The 21,411-nt window shown below is 39.4% G+C and overlaps 1 protein-coding gene across 5 annotated transcripts in view; it reads right to left on the bottom strand.

The window, feature by feature from the left end:
- EVC2 (EvC ciliary complex subunit 2) overlaps positions 1–21,411 on the bottom strand; it is a 79,495-nt gene that overhangs the window by 54,275 nt on the left and 3,809 nt on the right. For 3 of the 5 annotated variants that reach the window (XM_052780501.1, XM_052780502.1, XM_052780500.1), the window contains exons 3-7: positions 13,956–14,116; positions 13,351–13,437; positions 8,381–8,567; positions 6,182–6,291; positions 5,012–5,074 (exon numbers count right to left, since the gene is read on the bottom strand). In XM_052780501.1, the coding sequence (XP_052636461.1) occupies positions 5,012–5,074; positions 6,182–6,291; positions 8,381–8,567; positions 13,351–13,437; positions 13,956–14,116 (608 nt within the window). The remainder of the gene's footprint in view (positions 1–5,011; positions 5,075–6,181; positions 6,292–8,380; positions 8,568–13,350; positions 13,438–13,955; positions 14,117–21,411) is intronic. The other 2 variants (XM_052780504.1, XM_052780503.1) reach the window with 1 other exon arrangement.

A 21,411-nucleotide genomic window follows, 5' to 3' on the forward strand; every position in this document is an offset into this window, starting at 1 on the left:
TTATTAAAACTATATTTTAAATATATATAAAGATCAGACTCAAAGATTATAACTGTAAACAACATAGTAAATTATTTTTAAATGGCTTCACACAACTTCAGGGTTTCTCAGCATTAAGTTATAATTACTACATTTTTATTAATATTTTCAAACAAGTGTCTATTTTCCATAGGTTTTCAAGTCAGCATGGTTCGTTATGTTAATCTAGTCCAAATTCCTGTCTAACTCCAAGCAACAGAACTCGCACAGATTGAATTTTAGGTGCTGTGACTTTTGGGTGTCCTATACTTAATAGCCTGGTTTCCAGTGTTGCCAAACTCTCCTAAGTCTCATTGATATTGATGGCATTTGATGTTGCTCAAAGGCTCTGAAAAATCAGTCTAATGTTGGCTACCTTTAATTAATGGCCATTTATTGATTCAATAAAACTGAGTAATCACCATAGGGAAACAGCACCAATATGAGTTCAGAATAAATATGTAACTGACAGTTGACAAAACCACCCAATTTGTGTGCACCCCTGCGGTTTCTGCATGAGCCAGAGTTCGAAAAGAATAGCAGGAGCACCGGAACCATGAGCCAGCTAACAACTTTGTAAGCCTTTCACTTTAGCTCTTAATTTAATCTTTAAATTGAATTTCATTAAAATTTAATTTTTACTTCATGCTCCATGTAGCAAAAGTTAATTCAGTGTTTGTTTAGTTCTTTGAGATCTCTGGAGGAAAAACATAGCACAGCTATTAGTATAATGTTTCACTACAAACTAATCACTCTGTTGGGGCTAGAAAGTGTAAATAATTAACATGCTGCTTGCAAACTGGGCTTGGTCATCTCTTGGAGCAGAAAGCTGAGAGCATTCCATGGAGTCAACAGTAATTCTGCATAGGAAGTGATAATCAAACATGGTCCACAATTTGAAAAGCATTTATTCCAATTTAACAGCACAACTGTATCCTTTTACTGCCTAGTTTTTTTCTGATACATTTTTGTACACTGAAAAATCTGTCATATCTCTAACTGAAAGGAACTGTATCATGTCAGACTTTGTTGTTTTGAAGGCTCAGCTCCTCAAAGCTGCCGGAGATGCTCAGCACTCATTGATTTCAACATGATTTCAGTGGAATTGGGCGATGATGTCAGTATCAAGGATATCATCAAGACGTTAATACAGGCTACTATTGGCACTTGCACAGTTCCAGGAAGAAGATCCAAGGTTTACTTCGCAGTACCATACATGTAGAATCAACAATTGCTCTGACTGATAGAGGTATGCTTGGTTTGGTTTTTTGTTTTGTTTTTTAATGCGCTTAGTCTAAAGTAATGAAACCCTTGAAGCACTTTGACATTCACTAAAATTTTTTGGGACTAAGTACATATCCGAGTAAACCATTCATGTGCTGAATTCCTTCTAATACTGTTCAATATCTTTAAGCTTTAAACAGAAAAGAGAAAGAAAAGAAAAAGAGGAGCAACACATTAATTTCATGGTTCCACGTGTAATTACCAACACATTGCCTGAGTGTTTTTTCTTGATGTAGCTTCCTACTACTTTGGGCAATTGCTTCCATTACGCTCTCCTCTACCAGGGCTGACCACTAAGGACACCCAACACATCTACATCAGCATCAGTACCAGCTCTCTCCTACTCTGACTCTGCACTGCCCCCAGTTCCTTGCCATGAGCTCAGTTAAAGCTGCATCACTTTGCATCAAAATATCTTCAACTTTAAATTTATTTGAAAGATGATTATGTGAATATTAAGTAACTCCCTTCCCTAACCCAGTGTTTACTCCCTTCACAGATCAAAAGGGTTTCACCCATACCACTTGAACAGTCACTGAGCCAACAAACATCTGTGTGTGACTTGGAAAAAATGTAATTTCTCTTAAGTCAATCTGCTGTCCCCAGGTTCTCTGGTTGCACTAGGTGGCCAAGAGGGAATCACAGAAGGGTTCTCACTGACCTCTGCCACACCACGGCTCTGCCTGAGGTCCCACCACTTTCAAGGAACAGGAGATGCTGTAGATAATACTTAGGAAAAAAATGCTGCTTTGGAACCACATCATCATTTGGCTGAATTCACTCACATTTGTCTAATTTCCAAGCACTCTGTGAAATTTAGGGGTCTCTCTAGGCTTCTGGGGAAAGCAGGAATCTGGTGAGGCTATGGGTTCAGTGAAGCTGAAATGAAGCTGGTTAAGTTTTGATGGAGAAAAAGCACTGGCTTGGGAATGATCCTGTTGCTTTCTAAGCAAAGTAAAAGGCGAGACCTATGGCGGGGCAGTCAGTCTGCATCAGGGCAGGTGGTTCTGTAAGATGTTAAGCTCCAATGGAGAAAAATGGACAAGGAATTACCTGTGCTTTTATACTTAAAAGAAAATGGGTTCTGGAATGACAGTCCATGTCATCGGGGGCTGTAAACCCAAGCAGGAGGACACAGCAGGCACCTAATGGCATCTGAAAGGATCACAGCAGATGGTGCAGGGCAGGTGCCAGAGCCCCTGCACAAGCCACAGCGTAGGACCAGTGTTGGCACTGCAGGCCAACCTTCAAACCACTGACACAACAGTAAGCCTCAAAAGCCGTATCCTAAGGTAACTGCTTAAGCCATCCCAATAGTGAGAAGAAGCATCACAAGCCAGAGTTTCTTTCAAAAACTGCTGTACTCCCACTGATTTGAAGGATGCCGAGGGAACAAGCCTGGCAAAAATCAGATCAAAGTAATTATTATCATTCATCCCATGCAGTGTGCTTAGATGGGAAAATCTCCTTTTGTCCTTTTCACTACAGTTTCCCATTCAGCATCAAAACCGCCCAGTCAAAGGCAGAGGCACATAGTACTGACAGCCCCTGAAGTGCTGCGGGAAGACACGTGGCATGGACACTTAGATGAGCAACACTCATATTTTTTCATAACCCACAAAATTACCTTGTCACATGGAACCAAGCACTTTCTTCCAGCAGCAAAGAAGAGAAAATCCACAGGGTTTGTAAAACTTTAAAGAACAGCACAGCAGCCAAGTGTGCAAACCATGTGAAAGCTGATGGGACCAACTTAGCATGGCACTGCCATGACTACATAATTAATTCTTCTCTTTTCTGTCCCCAAAGTGAACATTTAGTATCCATTTAGCCACACATGTGTGTTAGCTTTATCAAACCCATGAACAGGTAAACAATGATTTTTAATAAATAAAATCTGAGATTGAGAGCATTTATGACAGCTGAAGATATGGATGAAATACATCGCACCTTTTTCAGCTGATCATAATTTCCTTGCACAAACTGGTTTCCTTCTGAAGCACCTTATGTTTGGCCACAGCCCAAAGGCCAATACTACGCATGTGAAACATGATGTGTTCCATAATTTCTAAGCTTTATTTTTTAAAATTAACAGTAGTCTCCACACACCTTTACCACACATTTTAATTATAAACCCTGTTCATTTAGTAAGTTCAAATGCAGCTGAGCCAATTTTACCTAACTATGGAATAGTCCCCAAGAACTCGTTGAGGTCTAACTGTCAAGTTCAAGTTGGAAAAAACCCCACACTATAAAGGTTTTAACTATAGTAATAGATTGCAGGAATTTTCATGGTGGGCCAAGACCAATGTAGCTTATGGTCTTAGTTTAGACATCACCAACTGCTGCAGATCAATTCACACTGAACTCTACAGAAAAGCATTCATGAAGCTATTTTTCTAACCCAGTCAGCTACTGCATGTTTTACACCTTCAAGAGTAAGAGTTTCCAAAAAATACATTTATGGTAATCCCAAGCATAATACTTAGCTATACAAATGTCCAATCCTTTTAAATCTTACTAGATCATTATCCAGGAACAATGAGTTCTCTAGCTCATGTATAGTTTTACTTTATATCATGTTTAATTTTGGCTTTCATTTTAACAGAATGGGCACTTGATCTTCAATTATGAGAAAGCCAAGTCTGGACTTACATCTATTACACTAATAGAAGGTAAGAGGGCAAGAGATCCCCAGCAAAAGAGAATACGGGAACAAGAGGCCCCTGTGCCCAATCTCCAGATAGACTACTGATTTTAAAGGTGGAGAGGAACTCATGGGACAGGCCCATAGAAGGAATGAGCAGCCTAGTCCTCAGGACCTCTTCAGGCAAGCCCCATCCACATGAACTTTAGATTTCAAATGATACAACCACGGCAAAAATGTTCTGGGGTGGAAAAAACTATTTTCTTCTGCCTGAACACAAATAATCACACTGTTCTTGCCAACCAAGACACAGCTCCTTAAAAAAAGACCCCTTGCAACACAGCAGCGTGTCAAGGTAATGAGGGGTTAGGGGAGAAAAACTAGTTTGGTGAAGAGATTACTCTAGCAATGAAACTGATGTATACAGTGGGGAGTTCTCTAATAAAAAATTATCTAGAAGACAAATGCTGCGGCAATCAATGTAATTTTGAAGGTTTATTTGGCCTCTTAGAAACTATGTTAATTCAGAAGCCAAGAACAGAAAGTCATATTGGAAGGATGACTAGTTAAAAAATGAAAGGCAAACATAAACTACATCTCTCTTACTGCAGTTTTATTTCTCAGGCTCCCCGCACAGCTATTTTCTGGTTCGTATATCAGCATGATACGCAAAACTTTTCTCAATAGGTGGAGATAACTCCACCCTTTTGGAAAGGCAAAAAGCTTTCTCATGGTGGCTAGACACAGGAGCAGGTGAGCATTCCTCATTACAGTTCTCTGTGCCTGGACAATTCTTCAAATGAAAAAACATGGCTAGGAATATAATGGAAGTTTTATTTCCATACTAAATATTGCTGCTTTAAGACAACAAAGACCCCCTATCTTGACTCCTGTTTTCTTCCTCTTAAAATCAGAGAAGGCAGAACTTGTGTATGATTAATAGTCAGTAGCTGAGTGATGAGATATAAGTACATAAGTACATCCTTAGCTCCTAAGATTTAGTTTAGATTGTCCATAAGTTTAAGCAGGAGAGTCAACATAATACCAAATCATAGAATTTACCTTGGTCTTTTCTTCTTCAGTTATGGTGAACGATGCTGTCAATGATACGAGATGTGTTTTATTCTGAGATATAAAAATATTACATGTATTAAAAAAAATGAGCAGAATCCACTGGCAAACAGCCCAGAGTCTCTAGAAAAGCCTCTCCTTGGAAGATAAGCTATACTTCTCATTAAGCTTAAAGCTGCAATAAATCTGATAGGAAAATGCAGTGTACTTAGCGGTAACGGACATGGAAGCAGCTGCTCTGTGGGATACTCTCCCCTTATAATCACACAGAGGCATATTCCAGTGCTCACAGAATTACATTTTTCTGTGCCTATAAAATCTGGGTTGACTGAAAATGCACAGAACAGGAGCCACAGTCAGTGCATATGTCTTTACTCTTAGAATTCCCTGGTTTTTGAAGTCTTGATCTCTACCACTCTAGTACCACTCTCATGCACATTGTACATTTTTTCCTCTAAAATAAAGGAGATACAGCAGTTGAAAATACATCTGCACAAGCTAATTACATGCAATTATGAAAACCATAGAAAAAATATCAAGCCATATTTAAGAATTGAAAAATTTTACTTTGGAAGAAACCACTTGTCCTGCCTCCTAGTCAAAGCTGGGCCAACTCCAGCATTAGACCGGTTGTCTTAGAGCCTGGTGCAACCAAGTTCTCAAAAATCAGCAAGGATGGAGACTCCTCAGCTTCTCTGAAAAATCTCTTCCAGAGCTTCACAACTCTCATACTAAAAAAGTGACTTCCTTATGAGCAAGGAGGTTTTCCTTTGCTGCAACTTGTTTTTTGGTTAAAAGAAATTATTTTCTGATAAAAATATGGCAAAACTTTCAATCTTTCACAGACTACAGGAATACACACAGAAGTATGTGGAACACCGTTATTTCCAGGATACATAGATAAACTGGAGAGAAATACAAAAAGTAGAGAGAGAAGCTACAGGACAACACACAAACATACTTCACCTATTTACGGAGGTCTAGGACTTCCCAAGCTATGAAGAATACCTCATGTATTTATAAATTCATGATAAACAATCAGAGAGCCTAAGAACCTCATTACATGCAGGCCTCATTGCTTAGGTAGACAAGAACCACCTTGGAGACTTTTTTTTTTTTACAAAAATTGTGAAGAGCAAAATAAAATTGTAAAGGACATACCTGTGATGAACTCCTGAAAGTTAGCTTTGCAGGCAGTGTCAAGACCCTGCCATCCCACATTTCTTTTGCATCAAGAAGTGCAGAGTAGTTGATTGCAAAGTGTTCTCCACCTGTTAAAACAGAGGAAAAAAACCCAAGCTGTGTAGATTAAGCAGGTGAGGTCCATCTGCCAGTGCAATAGTAGCCTCTAAGTAATCATGTCTGCATTTTCTTAAACAGTAGCTACATAGACTTGAAAACAACCCAGTACAGTTGCACATCTTTTTTCACACAAGAAGACTGAGTGTGAATCTCTTCACAGCTGAGCACCCAGCTGAGCTCAGCTGCAGTTACAGATGTTTGCAAAATTTGAAAAGCAAGTTCAATATGAATAAAACATCCAAGGAGCTTTTTAGGTTCCCCTTTAGACTGTGCTTCCTCACCAGCAAAAGTGCTCTCCTAGGAACCAAGCTGCAGTAAGCTCACAACACTGACTTCAAGCAAATTCAGCAGAGGAGGTAGCCAGAGCCTACCAGCATAGTCCAGAGAGGAAGGATATGGACAGCTTCGCTCTGTCCCAGGAAAATTTCTCAAAGATCCCTGGGGAAGGCTTGGGACAGCACAGGAGCTTTTCCTTTCTGACACAGCAGATGCCTCACATCCAGAGTAGATAGTTCCTGGCCACATGAGTCCAGCAACATCCTTCGTATCTGCTGCCTCTAAGAACACAAGCAAATTTGGCCCAGGATCTGGAAACTGCATTAAATGACGTGTCAAGCTACTGAAAAGCATCATGTTTTGACTGATAGTAAAACTCAACATGAGATATTTAAAAATAATTTTTTTTTTTTATAAGATGGACAGCCTACATTATAACCACTAACTAGTTGGTTCTCCTCATGTTGAAACCAAAGAGAAATCTGACTGAGATTTCAGCTGAATTTTGATTCACAATGTACTCTAGAACTGAAAAATTATCATGGCTAACGTGCAGCATGACAGTACATAGGCCAGTGTAGGTATAGCCTTTCTGTCCAGCCCTAGTGGCAAGGTATGGGCTGAGTCCAGGACTGACATAGTAAGGACAAAACTTTAAACTATGCAGAAATCTGTTCTGCTGGATTTTCTTCCACTTCAGTATTCTTCATGCTGATTCGTGCAGCGTATATGGGCTAGAAAAGCTAGCTTCAGTTCCAGATTCAGTAATGATAAATAAAGTAACTGCTCCAACTTGGTTTACTAGATCAGCTCTGCAAACCATTTTTCTATTCTTTCTCAGGGATCATTCTTTCTTAAGAACCTCTGTTGACAGCCAGCAATTCCTTGACGTTTTAAAAAAAAAAAAAACCCGCCCTGTTATCAATACCACTACTCACACTGCTGTTATTAGAAATGGAGTCTGGCTATCCATTTGCAATCAGACAGCAGTGCCAGGTCTACTTATTTCCCTTTCCTATTTGGAAACCTTTCACCAGTAAAACATTATCATAACCCTAGACACTTCAACCATAAACAGGTATCACTGAACACTTCCGAAGCTCCAAGAGAAATATCATGACTCTCAAAAGCAAGCTGCTAATATTCTTTGTGCTTAGGAAAAAGGAGATGAAGAAATCAAGAAAGGTAAAATTTTATGAATGTGCAGTGATCCAACTGCTATCAAAGGAACAGACTCACTCCAAGAATGGGTAGGTTTATCTCTCGATTACTTGGTTTTATAATTTGCTTAGTTTGGGGAAAACGGATACTGAGAGGAGCTGCCTTATTTCTGATGAATCTTCTTGCCTGCTTGCATGGCCTTTTGCAATTCTAATGCACCTCAATACCTCAGCAAGCCAATCTGCCATGCTTTGCTAAAGCAGGAATACTCATCAGATATGATTAAAATGGCTTGTGCAGCAGCTTTTAAAAATACCCAAAATGAACAAATACTATCATGAAAGATTCTCTTTTGTTTTGATGGCAGCAACTTTTACAGAGTACAGGGGCTCACTACTGTGCCTGGGAGATCAGAAGCAGTTCAAAGGTGGGAGGCAAAATGTGCATTAGTAGAATCGTAAACTGAAGCACGAAACCTTTCCCAGAGTTCTTCACCTGTATTAACTGATAATCGGAGAATTTATAGCAATAAAAATACATAAATAAATAAATAAATAAATATCGTGAACAGATGCTCTTCCACATGTGTAATCAGGGGTACTTCTTTGCAGATTTTGTTACCTTGCAAGAATCTTTTCCTGTAAATCTGTATGCCATCTGTGGTCTTATTAACGTTGTTCTTTTGAACATGTAGACCAGTGATATTGTCCAGGAGGATAAGATCTGTAATGTTTGCTGAGAGCAGTGTGTTGGTGTTATTAATCAGAAGTGTAATGTATGCAGTTTGAGGGTCATGTTCAACATCCACCTGAAAACAGAAATATTAGTATTAACAGTGCAAGATGGCTGTATGTGCATCTTACCAGCAAAATTCATAGTACTGATTACTAACATAAGTTCATTATATGTGTAAACTTATTTTCTGAAGGCATTCTGAGTGACCTCCAAATGGTACTACACTCAGTTTGATCTCAGACTCCCAAGATTTTTATCTTTGGTATGTCAAGCTGTTGCTTGGAGACAAAGGGACAGAAAGCCAGAAGTTAGAAACCCAGCTCATGCAGAGCCAGAAGTAAAAATAAGAATCTGAATATCCCCACAATACCTCATACAACACAGAACCGGATCATAACTTTATAACCAGAGTCTGGAAAATTCTTAACTTTGAACTTCTGTACCAGGAGGATGTTTCTTTTGCAAGCTACCCTCATTGCAAGTTCATTCTCTCCATGCAGTTTTGGTGTCTATTTCCCTTTTTTCAGAGCAACCACACTCTCCAAAGGGTGCCAGCTGCCTCAATGCGCCCTTCCCGTGGGAGGGCTGATGGAGCCACCAGTGGACATGGAGTTCACAGCTCTGCTTCCAGTTAGTGGTGAAGTTCATAAGCTAATTGCCAATCTCTAGCAACACACACTCACGTGATTTTAGTTATTTATTCCATTAGGCCGTTAACTCTCACTGAGTAATTACACCCTCTAAATGAAATTACTTTGAGCACAGAGTTGCTCACTGCCCTCTCACCTTCCAAATTGCCTTCCCCTATAACTCATATTAAACCAGAATTGTTGAAAACTTTATCAGGTCTATAATATGCTGGCCTACAGTATACTGTGCTGGTTTTGGCTGTATGTGTGTCTTAACAGCAAAATTCATAGTGTTGATTACTAATAAACATAGCCCCATACTAGCTACTATGAAGAAAATTAACTCCACCCCAGCCAAAACCAGCAAATATAGCCATGATGGTATATCAGGCTTCTAATAATGACACCAAATTAACACTTATATAGCTGACCAAAGTATGATTCAGGCTGAGCCTTTCTCTTTTTTCCTCCTCCTTTTTAGGAAATGTCTACTCTGTATCTGGACATCAGCAAATGTAAATAATAAAGCAGCCCCCACAGAAATGAGTTCTAAAAATATGAATTGTGATAGACTTCAGAAATCACACCAGAGTTCATGGCAGCCCCAGGGTTTGACATATGTAGTTACGATTCCATTGTGCACCATTGATCTCTGCATTTCATACTAATTCAGTATAGAAACAGATTACAGTTTTAGCATATCTTATGAATCAAGGAGAAGAAACAGTTTATTGAAATTATTATTGGTTAGTTTGTATTTTTCTATTCAAGTGACAGTAATTAAAGTACCTTTGAATAAATCTGTTTACATAACAAACTCTCCTTGGTATACCACACTAAATTTTCCAAACTCATTACAGCAAGTTCAGCCTCAATTGCATTAAACAAATCTTACGGAGGAAAAAACCCAACTATTTATTGTACTAGATTCTGCAAATAATTGTCAGCATGTATAAAAATAGGCTTAATCATATTTGTGAGGAAAGCATTACCAATTTCATATGTTTGTATATCGTGAATTATACCCCAACAATTATGAGACTCAAAATCACCAAATATTAAAAATGTGATTTATTTTGGGCAGATTTCCTCTCTTCTGGTTTCTGATCCAGCACGATGCAGTCGACATGCCTTTCAACCTTTCCTGAGCAGTCACAAAGGCTAAAAACTTGCTTTAAAAAGCACGAACAAAAAGAAACAGGAAAAAAAGCCTCAAAGCCACATAAAGAAAATCGAAAGCCACAAAGCAGAGACCCTGACCCAGTCACCAAAACAAGAAAATACACCTTGAAAGATTCAAGGTTCAAACTGCATGAGTTGTTAATACTATATTACGCTCCACGGTAAATGTGGATGGGCTTGTGCAGACAAACATGTATGCATCAGCAAAAGAGGGAGCTGGGGAAACAGGGGGAAATAGCACAATTTTTTCTTCCCTTCATTTTCCCACACCTTACCCTTGCTATTCTGTGAGATGAAGACAAAAAATGAGGATTTCAAGGTCTCTTCCTGTGCTTCTAATCAGGCACAAATATATTCCTTTACATTTGGGGAGAGGGGATATAAACAATAATTTAGATAAATTCCTACAATAAAATAGGCAGAGAAAGTAGCATGTGTATAGTTCACAGGCACGTGGGGCAATATGGCAGCATTAGTCCTCTCCTTCCCCTAGACAAGTTTAATGCACTCCCACACACTGTTCGTTCTCTTTCTCCAACCAATTTTGCATTTTCTCTTCATTTTGTCTCATTTAATAAAATTCTTAATTCAGTGACTGAACAAAGCAACCCTTTAGAGGTATCCCAACTGTACTGCCTATCTGCTACCACAATCTTCCTCAGGTGGCCAAAAGGCCACATTTGTTGCATTTCTGATTAATATTAAATACATGTTTTGCATTCTTTAATTTTGACTGGCAGTCAGTTTTAAGCTAAACTGCAAAGGGGTTGAAAGAATTTGGATTTTTTTTTTTCTTGATAGCACTGGAGAAAGCAGCAGATGAGAATCAAGCAGTAGGGAAGCTCTTGAGTTTGACCACTCCTAGAAAGAAACTCCTCCATACACCACTGCCATTGGGATCAGCAGCCACTGGATATCTCCTTTAAGTTGCTCCTCTAATTTGCCTGAAGATGTTTTTTCTTGCTTTTGGAGCAGATGATTATGCTGCAAACCATCTACAGGAACCGAACCCAACGGCAGCCACTCATGATGCATAAGTGCATACTCTCTTTTCTCTCTGCTGCTGAAGCACACCATATGTGTCATTACCCCCTGCAAGCAATGTCACTTCAGGTACCTGGGAGAGTGGAGTGAAAGAACCATGGCAAGAGCAAGGACATGCTAGGAGAAAAGGAAGGAGTAAGGAATTGCCATGGAAGCAAAAGGAACGGAGGATCTTTTGGAATAAGTTAGAACAACTAGAAACAGGAAAGGTGGAAAAAAAATGAAGGATCATAGAATCATAGATGATCTGCAATGCAAGAATACTTAGGAGACTGAGAAACAAGACAGGTAAATGTGTTAAAAGCCAGTCAAATTTAAAGATTTACTTCAGCTCTGCTAAAGATTATTGTCAATATGAAGTACTATTACAGAAAAATTCATGTCATACTATGGAATGAAGCTCTTAAAGGAGCACATTTTTGGAAGGAAGGAAGGGAGTGGGTGCCGGAAGCATAGGTAAAATTTAAACACCCCAGTTTCAATAAGGGTATTTCTGCGACAAGGTGTTGAAAAAATCCTGACTCGAAGAAGTAGACATATGTCATCTCCATGCTCTGAGGAGGCACTCGTGGTAGGAGGAGGAAAATGTGCAAAATTCACTTTTTTTCCATTTAAAACAGCTAAAGACCACCATATGGCCAGTCCATCTCTTAGCAGGAAAGCATCTGTTCAGGCAAATTAGGACTGAAGTAGATGACAAGGTAAACAAAGGAAAATAAAATGTGAACTGCATTTGAAGGTGGAAGATGATCACATACAATCGCGTAGTTTTGAGTAATTTACAACTAATAGTTCTAAATACAACTGCAAAATTATTTTCTGATAATCCTAGCATCTACAACAGATTAACTTTGATCTTGTACAGCAGGATTTCACAATTTTTAATGAGCCTGCGTAAGGCTGTGCTATGAATAGCAGAAAAAACCCAACATATGTAACTGTCTCAAACTCTCCTTCTGAGAGGCTCTGATATAAAAATTTGGAATCTACAGCTGGAAAAGCAGAAGATTCTGTGTTACTGCTTCTTATGTCTGAAATGCTCACTATTCAGCCTCATTAATTATGATATGCCACCATTTCAGTAACAACATTATATGTAATTAGTGCCATGAGATGTGATGCATATTCATTTTTCTCTATGCAAATGATCTGGTGCAGGTTATAATATCCCCTTTTCTGTACTGGTTACTGAACCCTACCCTCATACGCAGAATTTCAGTGGTTGAATTCAGATTTGTCTTAAAGTTGGATGCGCTTTCGCTCTCCAAGGGACAGGTACGATGAACTGTCTCTAATTATAAAAATTCAGACTTGCTTCACCAAGAGTGGAAAAAAAAGCAGGGGAAAAAAAAAAGAAAGGAAAAATAACAGTCTATGGAAGGCTTAAAATTTCCTTATAGTAGGGAGGTCTTTGCTCCTCATAAGCATTTTACACGAGTCAAATGAAACCTTTTTTTTTCATTAAAGACTGTGCTGTAGCTGAGTCCCACTGAATATGCAGACTATGACACAGTGGCTCTTCCATGGCTGTATGATAGGATGCCTAAAGATACAATGGGCATCACGGGGCTCAGTGCTCCATCCTTCAAAAGGAGTCCATACTTGACACAGGTAGGGCACGCATGGTTGAGCCAGAAAAGTATCTCAGTAGGCTTATCTCATCCTCTAAAGAAGTCGGTCTCTATCTCTACCCAGCCTTGTGGCTGATTTCTAGAGTTCACTGGGCTTTGCCCATTTATAGTTTTACAAATTCACGCTGAGGTATTTACTTTGACCACAATCCAAAATCCCCTGAAGTCTGAGAAGAGGTTTCACTGACTTCCTTCAGTTTTGAATCAACACTGCAAAACTGTGCCTCTTACAGAGGGTGCGACCATCTTAACATCAAAATGGACGTTCTCCCAAATACTCAGCATGGGCACAATTCTGTTCCCACTTTTTAAACGACATTTGGGTACAAACTTCCTACCAAATTGAGAAGACAAATGTAAGAAAACTTACCACACCACATTTCTGAAGGGTTATTCCAAATCCAGAAGACACCGATATATTGGACACATCTTCAGGCTGTGGAGGAAGGGGAAAAGCCTACATAGTGTATGAAGATATCACAATTCACAAACTGCAGCACAAGTTAAATTATGTAAATAATGAAATTAGAAAAAAAATTTAGAGGTATTAATCGCTTTCAAATTTAAGAGCTTTGTTATCCCAATAGTTAAACTTTTTTTCTAGTCCAAATTTGTATGAACTACTTATTCCCACAAGTAATTACTAGTATCTTAATTGATATATTCATCTTTTGGCTATCACAATTCCCTAACAAAATACACTCTGCACAAAGTTTATCAGACTATACAGATCTGTTTCATTACTAAGCGTCTATCAGAATTTACGCAGCAATCGCATAGCTGTATCTGTCACAATAATTCTTTGGAAGTCTCACAACTAGTTAGTGTTGCTGAAGCCATCTCAAGTGAACATAATCACCTGAGACAGAATTAGAAGCATACTAATGGGGTAGTAAATTTCCAGCAATGTTTACTTTTGATATAATTGCTACAATCCTTACAAATATTAAAAGTGGCAAACCATCTTTTACTGACCAGCTGGTGGTTAACAGAAGACTCTCGTTTGAACAAAATCTTCTTTGTCCATGAGGGTATCAAAGCAAACAGCGAATGGCTCCACTGATCGTCCGAGGCTGCAGAAGTCAAGAGCCGGTGAGGGGCTTCGCTTGCTTCAATGACCAGAGGCAAGGGCATTGCTGAAAACCAAGGCAAGACTCTGCATTAGAGCTAAAGCTGGCTCCTGTGCGGCAGCTGCTTGGTGCAGATTCCAGTGACCAGCACGCTCTCCCTCAAAGCACTTAAAATCAATATAGATAACATGAGGCCAGACAGGAGAGAGACGGGATTTGCCCCACAAAACCCAGCAGGACTTAGAACAAAACTGTTCCCTACCTAGGGAACTCACATATACCCTACAGAAAACTTCTTGCCATTTAAATGTAAAGTGGCTAATGCATGAATTAAAAGGTTGCAGCCTTAAATCAACTGTTATTATTTTCAACACAAAGAAATTTTCAGCAAAGAATAAATAATGGAAACACTCTACAGCGTGAATGGTCTCAGTGCTAATGGTGTTCTGCTTCAAAGATATAGTCTGCCAATTAACCATTAACCCTATCAATACATATTCAGAACAAAAACACTCCTCAGTTAAGTAAGGGTCTCGGTTACATTTCAGCTGAACTGGAGTGCCATCAAACCAAATGCTCCTCAATTTAGTAATTAGCAATATAAATGCTAGCTTATACTATTATATTTTTGTGAAACATTAGTCCATGATATCACACACAATTACAAGAACAGTTCTGAAATCATATCACTTCCATCTACTAAAGTAAAAGCACCTATGACATTAACAAAAGGAGCTTATACTAAACATCAATAATTTAATATACTGAATTGTCAAAAGGTAAAGCTGCCAAATGAAGAGAAAAAAATGTCATGAAAATTTCAAAATGACAGTTGGCTGTCTATGTTTAAAGATACTTTTTTTCATTCTTTGCATAATAGTTCTCATTTATTTCTTATTTTTAAATCCCATGTTTTAATCATTAGCAATATATATTCATATGAATAAAAATTCTCATTGAAAAGCAAAGATTTTTGGCAAATGACATTTTTCTATAAAGTTTTCATTTTTAAAAAACTTATTATATGTTAATGAAATATGAAAAGCTGAAGATACTAAAATCTCATTAATATGAGAAGCAGCATTTTTTTGAAAAGACACTGCTTTGTTGGAAGAACAATATAAAGAAATACTGTTAGCTGTAAATAGAAAAGGCATGCACAGGACATTCAGAATTGGACCCTTAAAAGGAAGTCCTATAAAGGGCCTTGAAGCATTGATGCACATGAATCACTGAAAAGATTTCTGTTAACATAATGAATGAGAGGCAGTCCTGCTCTTTCCAGAACCCAGATGGACAGGTGCACCTTGGAAAGCTTCACTGTCTTCTCATGCTGGAATAGCATGCTTTTTATTTGGGAGGGAGTGGTTTATGTTGGACAAAATTGTGGATATATGGGCCAGGAAAAGCTAGTTGTTTATATTTTATGATCAGTTTTAATTCACTTCTCTAAGTTTTACTTAAATACTTAAACCACTGTTAAACAATGCAACAGACTCAGACTAATTTAGGGACTGTTAAAATATCAAGGTAAACTTGGCAAGAACAGTAATATGTATAATAACAATAACAAATGTCTGCGTATCTTTGGGATTGAAATTTTTCAGGGTAGTCATGCATGGCGCATTTCTGTTTCAAGACTAAGCAACAGCCCAAATCACTCAGAATGACACCAGTGCTAAACTCTAAGTGCAGTACAGACGTGCTAGCTACCAGTCTGAGCCCACCTGGCCATGGCACTCCTCAGCAGATCCAAGTATCATACTATATACCACCTCTGATGGCTCTAAACCTACGTTCTGACTACTGAATCAAGCCTCTTTGCAGTTTTGTATAGATATATCCAAACATTGAAAAAGACTCATTTTATATTTGCTGTATGTGCTGGTTTTGGCTGGAATAGAGTTAATTTTCTGTATAGTAGCTATTATAGGTCTGTGTTTTGGATTTGTGCTGGAAACAGTATTGATAATCCAGAGATGTTTTCGTCACTGCTGAGCAGTGCTTACACAGAGTCCAGGCCTCTTCTGCTCCTCACCCCACCCCACCAGCAAGCAGGCTGGGGGGGGCACAAGGAGTTGGGAGGGGACACAGCTGGGACAGCTGACCCCAACTGATCAAAGGGATATCCCAGACCATAGGACGTCATGCTCAGCATATAAAAGTGGGGGAAGAAGAAGGAAGGGGGGGAACATTCGGAGTGATGGCATTTGTCTTCCCAAGTCACCGTTAGGCGTGACGGAGCCCTGCTTTCCTGGAGATGGCTGGACACCTGCCTGCCGATGGGAAGCAGGGAATGAATTCCTTGTTTTGCTTTGCTTGTGCACGTGGCTTTTGCTTTACCCATTAAACTCTCTTTATCTCAGCCCATGAGTTTTCTCGCTTTTACCCCTCTGATTCTCTCCCCCATCCCACCGGGGGGGAGTGAGCGAGTGGCTGCGTGGTCCTTAGCTGCCGGCTGGGGTTAAACCACGATACTGCATCTCTCCTATATTAATGCAACTGCCACCCCATTCCTATGGAGGTGGAGCACCAATTCTTTTTGTTTTCTTGACAGACTACAGGAGATGTACTTTCCTTTATAGTAAGCAGAAACGGTGATTGAAGCCATGGAGCTTCTTCGTAGGGCTTCATAAGAGTCAGAAGTCAAAATGGCAAAACGTATGGGCTGGGTTGAGCAACTACTGCCTTCAAAGTGCTTCTTATTTAGCAGATCATTTCCTTCTGTATTTTGGATGAGGGAGGTCAGCCAACAAGAAGGGGGTTAATTTAATCTTAAAATATCTTTTGTTATTGTGCCCTATGCAGCATGACATCTCCATCAGCACACCCAACTGCACTTCTCATGTGACAGCAAATCCTGATAGTCCCCTCTGGAGGGTATCAAGTCCACAGTAACCAATTTAATTAACTGATCATGTTCTTTGACTCTGAATAAATCTCTGGATTACTAATTACACAGATGAGTCTGTTTTCAAGTTGTGCTTTGTCATCACTTAAAATCCCGAGATAATGTGCCCAGCTCCAAGAAGTCTCCAGGCATGTTATTTGGCTGCTCCATTATCAGTAATTGGAGGTTGGGGATTTTGCAGGTTCTTGACATTATGTTAAGCAGCCTCAATGCTGATGATGATTACAAGGATACTTCTACAAATTCACTTGTGTCTTCCCAGCGCTCATTGGAAGGTTTTGCTTAAATAGATTCCATCAGTGTGACACATGTCCATACAGCAACATGTGCCACCGCCTTCCTCCAAATTTTTTCTCATCCTTCCTACTAATTTTTAACAATATAGGCTGTTGTATAATACGCTGGTTTCCCTTGCGAGTAAAGCAGCACTTTTCTATCTCATTATTTTTTGTAGTATCAACTGTCAGTTAAATAACTTTTTCCTGATCCACATATATTTAACTGTCACAAGAACATTACACACTTCAGTCCAGCTGACCTAGAAGAACATAACTGCTCTTCCACGTAACTTGCTGCATACTCTTAATATCAAGACAACATAATTGTATTTATCAATTCACCTGCTGCCTCTTTTCAGATAAGGTCCTAGATGGATTGTAGATAGCTGATGATTGCTTGAAAAGCTGGATGCTGAATATCTGAGAAAGGATGGTATAGGCATAACACATTCTGTGGTTTTCACATCTATTCTAGATTTTTGTTCTGAAATTGGTTTTTTTTTTTTAACAAATAGATTCATCTGAGGTTGGAAAATACTAATACTTGACTCCTGAGGCCTTTCACTAACAAGCATCGAGTTTTCTTTTGGATACTCTGCTGCTCAGAAGTGCAAGCACCCCATTGTCAGTGCCCCTTCAGAAATGCATCCCAATTCTGACACTGACTGCAGTCTCCTTGTTCCTTCCACTCTCTTTTCTTCTTACAGCTTCAATCTTTGCCATTTTTCTAGTTGTTTTCAGAAAAGCCATTATCAGAGCTCCATGGTCTTCACTTCCATTAGTTTCTAAATGGAAACTATTCTCACTCCTTTTCAAAAGGGAAACTGCAAAGCAGGGGAACAGTTTCAGCTTTCTACACAGCCCAAACAGCCCCCTCTCATCTGGGCTTCCCAGGCTCCCACCAGGCACTCCCGGAGTACAATGCCTCAGGCCAAAACATTTCCCAGTAAGCAAACTAGCAGAGCATGAGGCTTAATCTGGGGCTTTCCTGCAAACATGTCCAAAGATGCCAAGTGAAGCAGTTCATCAAAGAAAGGCTGTAATTTCACTTTGTTTTGAGATGTGAGACAATATCACGATCTTTAAGAGGAAATTTTGTTTGTTTTGTTTTCCTTAAACCTTCCACATTTTTACAATGTATTATCAAGTTGTTAAATATGTTATCTTACTTTTAATTAGCAAGTTACGGAAATGTTTTCCCATGATTTAATCCTCCATAAACCCAATATAAACAGATATGCCAGAACCCTGTCTTAAACTGCCTATTCCTAGCTAATTACCAGTGCTGGTAGGTCGACTTTGTATTGAGTTACAAAATGAAAACATGAAAATAAATACTAATATAGCTGAAACAGCTCGAAGATTGGTGTAACATTTTACCACTCACGTTACTATAGCATTCACTCAGTCCCACGTATGCGCAGTGCCACAACAATATTAAATGACAAATGCACAGTTGATCAGAACAGTCTCAGCTATTTAATACTGTTCAATTTTCTTTGCTATTCTCCCCAGGTAGTCATTCACCACTCCTCAGCTTTGTGCGCTATTGCTTTGGGTGGTGATCTTTTGCTCTTTTGGACCTCCAGCAGCCACACTCAAGGCACACACAATACACTGAGAAAGGAGAGCTCCCCACTCCCAGTTCTCACTGCATTCGCTTGCTGCTCAGGGTGTGCAAATACAGAGGATCCGACCTGGTACAAAACGCACCTATCACGTGGAGACTGTGGCAACAGTGGGTCCGTGTTCATGTGGGCTGGGGGTGGAAGGATGGGTATCTAAGAAAAAAAACCTTCCATTTCTTTCTTGTCCTCTCTTTGTGCTCAGCATACTGTCCTTTGCTAAGATATTAGTTTTCTGTAACGACAGGGACCTTCAGTGCTAAAGCACAAGCCTTTACCACTGGACTAAACAGGCTGAGTCCTGAATATGTTAGTGGCACAGATGGACTACCATTAGAAGGGTAGGTATAACACTATATTGCCTTACTTGTGCTTGATAGAAGTTAAGGTGAAGGTTATTCTTGGCCATGGCAATTAAACAGGATGATACAAAATTAAAATAGTGTTAAAATAGGTTTGCAGCAAAGACTCCAGTATGTCCTTAAGGCTCCCATACCTTTACAACACATCCTAACCTGCCAAATTACTGTAGGAAAGTGAAGACTGACAAGTTTGTGAAATGTCAAGTTCAGAATTAAAAATTACCTGACACTGAAAGGAAAAAAAAGCGATTTAACTAAGACCGTCATCCTAATTTTTAGCTCTCGAGGGCTGCGTATTTCAAGTCCCACATCTGCAGTCTGATTTGCTTTCCCCCAGAATTAACCAGCAAAGCTTTGAATAGCCTTGCATTATTTCAGTGGGGAAGAGAAGAGTTAAATATACTTGCTTACTGTATTTTTGTTGTTGTTGTTCTGAACTATTCCCTGTCCTGAAAACCATTCAGGACACAAGATCCAATTTGAAGTCCTTTCAATTACACACAACAATGAACAGGCAAAGGTAGTAATTTACTGTATTTCAGTTTTGAACATTGCCGTTAGCTTTTCTTGTTACTAAGTCAAAGAAACTATGGGCATCAACAAGACAAAACAAATCTACTTTCCAGGCCTGTTTTAATAAGTCAGAACAGACTCGAACATAACTCTCAAAAAGCCATTGTGTTCCCCAATCACAGGGCTATTCCGGAATTGCCATTTCTCATCTTACCCAGAACCAACCCCAAAAAGCTTCCAACAGAAACCCTGAGATCAGTGCGCTGCCACAAACTGTTTCACTTCAGCACACTGCCATTTTCAATGACAAAGGTTTTACGCAGAAGTTCCCATCTCGCTGCTTTCATTAAGAAATTCTTCAGTAAGAAATAAAGTCTAGTAACTTGATTAAGCAAACCACTAAAAACCTAGCTTTAAATATGTTTAAAATTCTTGTTTATTAGAATGGACAATTCTCAGTTATAAAATCAAGCATACAATTCAGCAGCCCCTCATTTAACATGTATATTTACCTACTAACAAAATGGCAGTTTCGGAGAATCATAGAATCATGTAGGTTGGAAAAGACCTCTAAGATCATTGAGTCCAACCATTAACCTAACACTGCCAAGTCCACCACTAAACCATGTCCCTAAGTGCCAAGTCTACACCTCTTTTAAATACCTCCAGGGATGGTGACTCAACCATTTCCCTGGGCAGCCTGTTTCAGTGCGTGACAACCCTTTCAGTGAAGAAATTTTTCCTAATATCTAATCCAAATCTCCCCTGGCGCAACTTGAGGCTGTTTCCTCTGGTCCTATTGCTTGTTACTTGGGAAAAGAGACTGACACCCATCTTGCTACAAACCCCTTTCAGGTAGTTGTAGAGAGCAATAAGGTCTCCCCTCAGCCTCCTTTTCTCCAGGCTAAACAACCCCAGTTCCCTCAGCCGCTCCTCAGAAGACTTGTGCTCCAGGCCCTTCACCAGCTTCGTCGCTCTTCTTTGGATGCGCTCCAGCACCTCAATGTCTTTCTCTAGTGAGGCACCCAAAACTGAACACAGTATTCACGGTGTTGTCTCACCAGTGCCAAGTTCAAAGGGACAATCACATCCTCAGTCCTGCTGGCCACACTATTTTTAACAACTAACAAAAAGATATTGCATGTCAAAATCCTCCAATTGCACCACTTTTTCTTTAACGCCAGAAGGTTCTTCCGAACTACAAAACCACATGCATTTCCTCTCTCAGTGGATGGTACTTTAATAATTTGCAACCCATCAGAAAGCAAGATGTGAGCAGCAAAGATGACATTGAATAAATACAGGAAAAAAAAAAGGAAGCTCAGCAAATCTGAATTATTTGCTTTCGTATTTAAATTAATAAACTCATTTGTGAATTAGCCAAGCCACAGGGCAAAGAAATTAAGAGGCATCTCACTAGATGACTGCTTCAGAGTGTGTAATTTCTTGGCAAATGCATGTCACGAAATAATCTCTTGGGGAACCGCAGCCATGACGGGGTCTATTTCAGGCATTGCATTGCCCCTGTTAATGCGCTGTATGAGGATGTCATAACCTTTCAGGATACTCATCTCCACTACACTTAGGTGAGGTAGCACACTATTTATTATACACATATGAAGAAAATTAAGACCAGAGACTCAGAAAAACTAAGTGGTTTGTTCAAATGTAC

This window comes from Harpia harpyja, chromosome 2 (genome assembly GCF_026419915.1).
Source record: "Harpia harpyja isolate bHarHar1 chromosome 2, bHarHar1 primary haplotype, whole genome shotgun sequence".
NCBI classification, from domain to species: Eukaryota; Metazoa; Chordata; class Aves; order Accipitriformes; family Accipitridae; genus Harpia; species Harpia harpyja.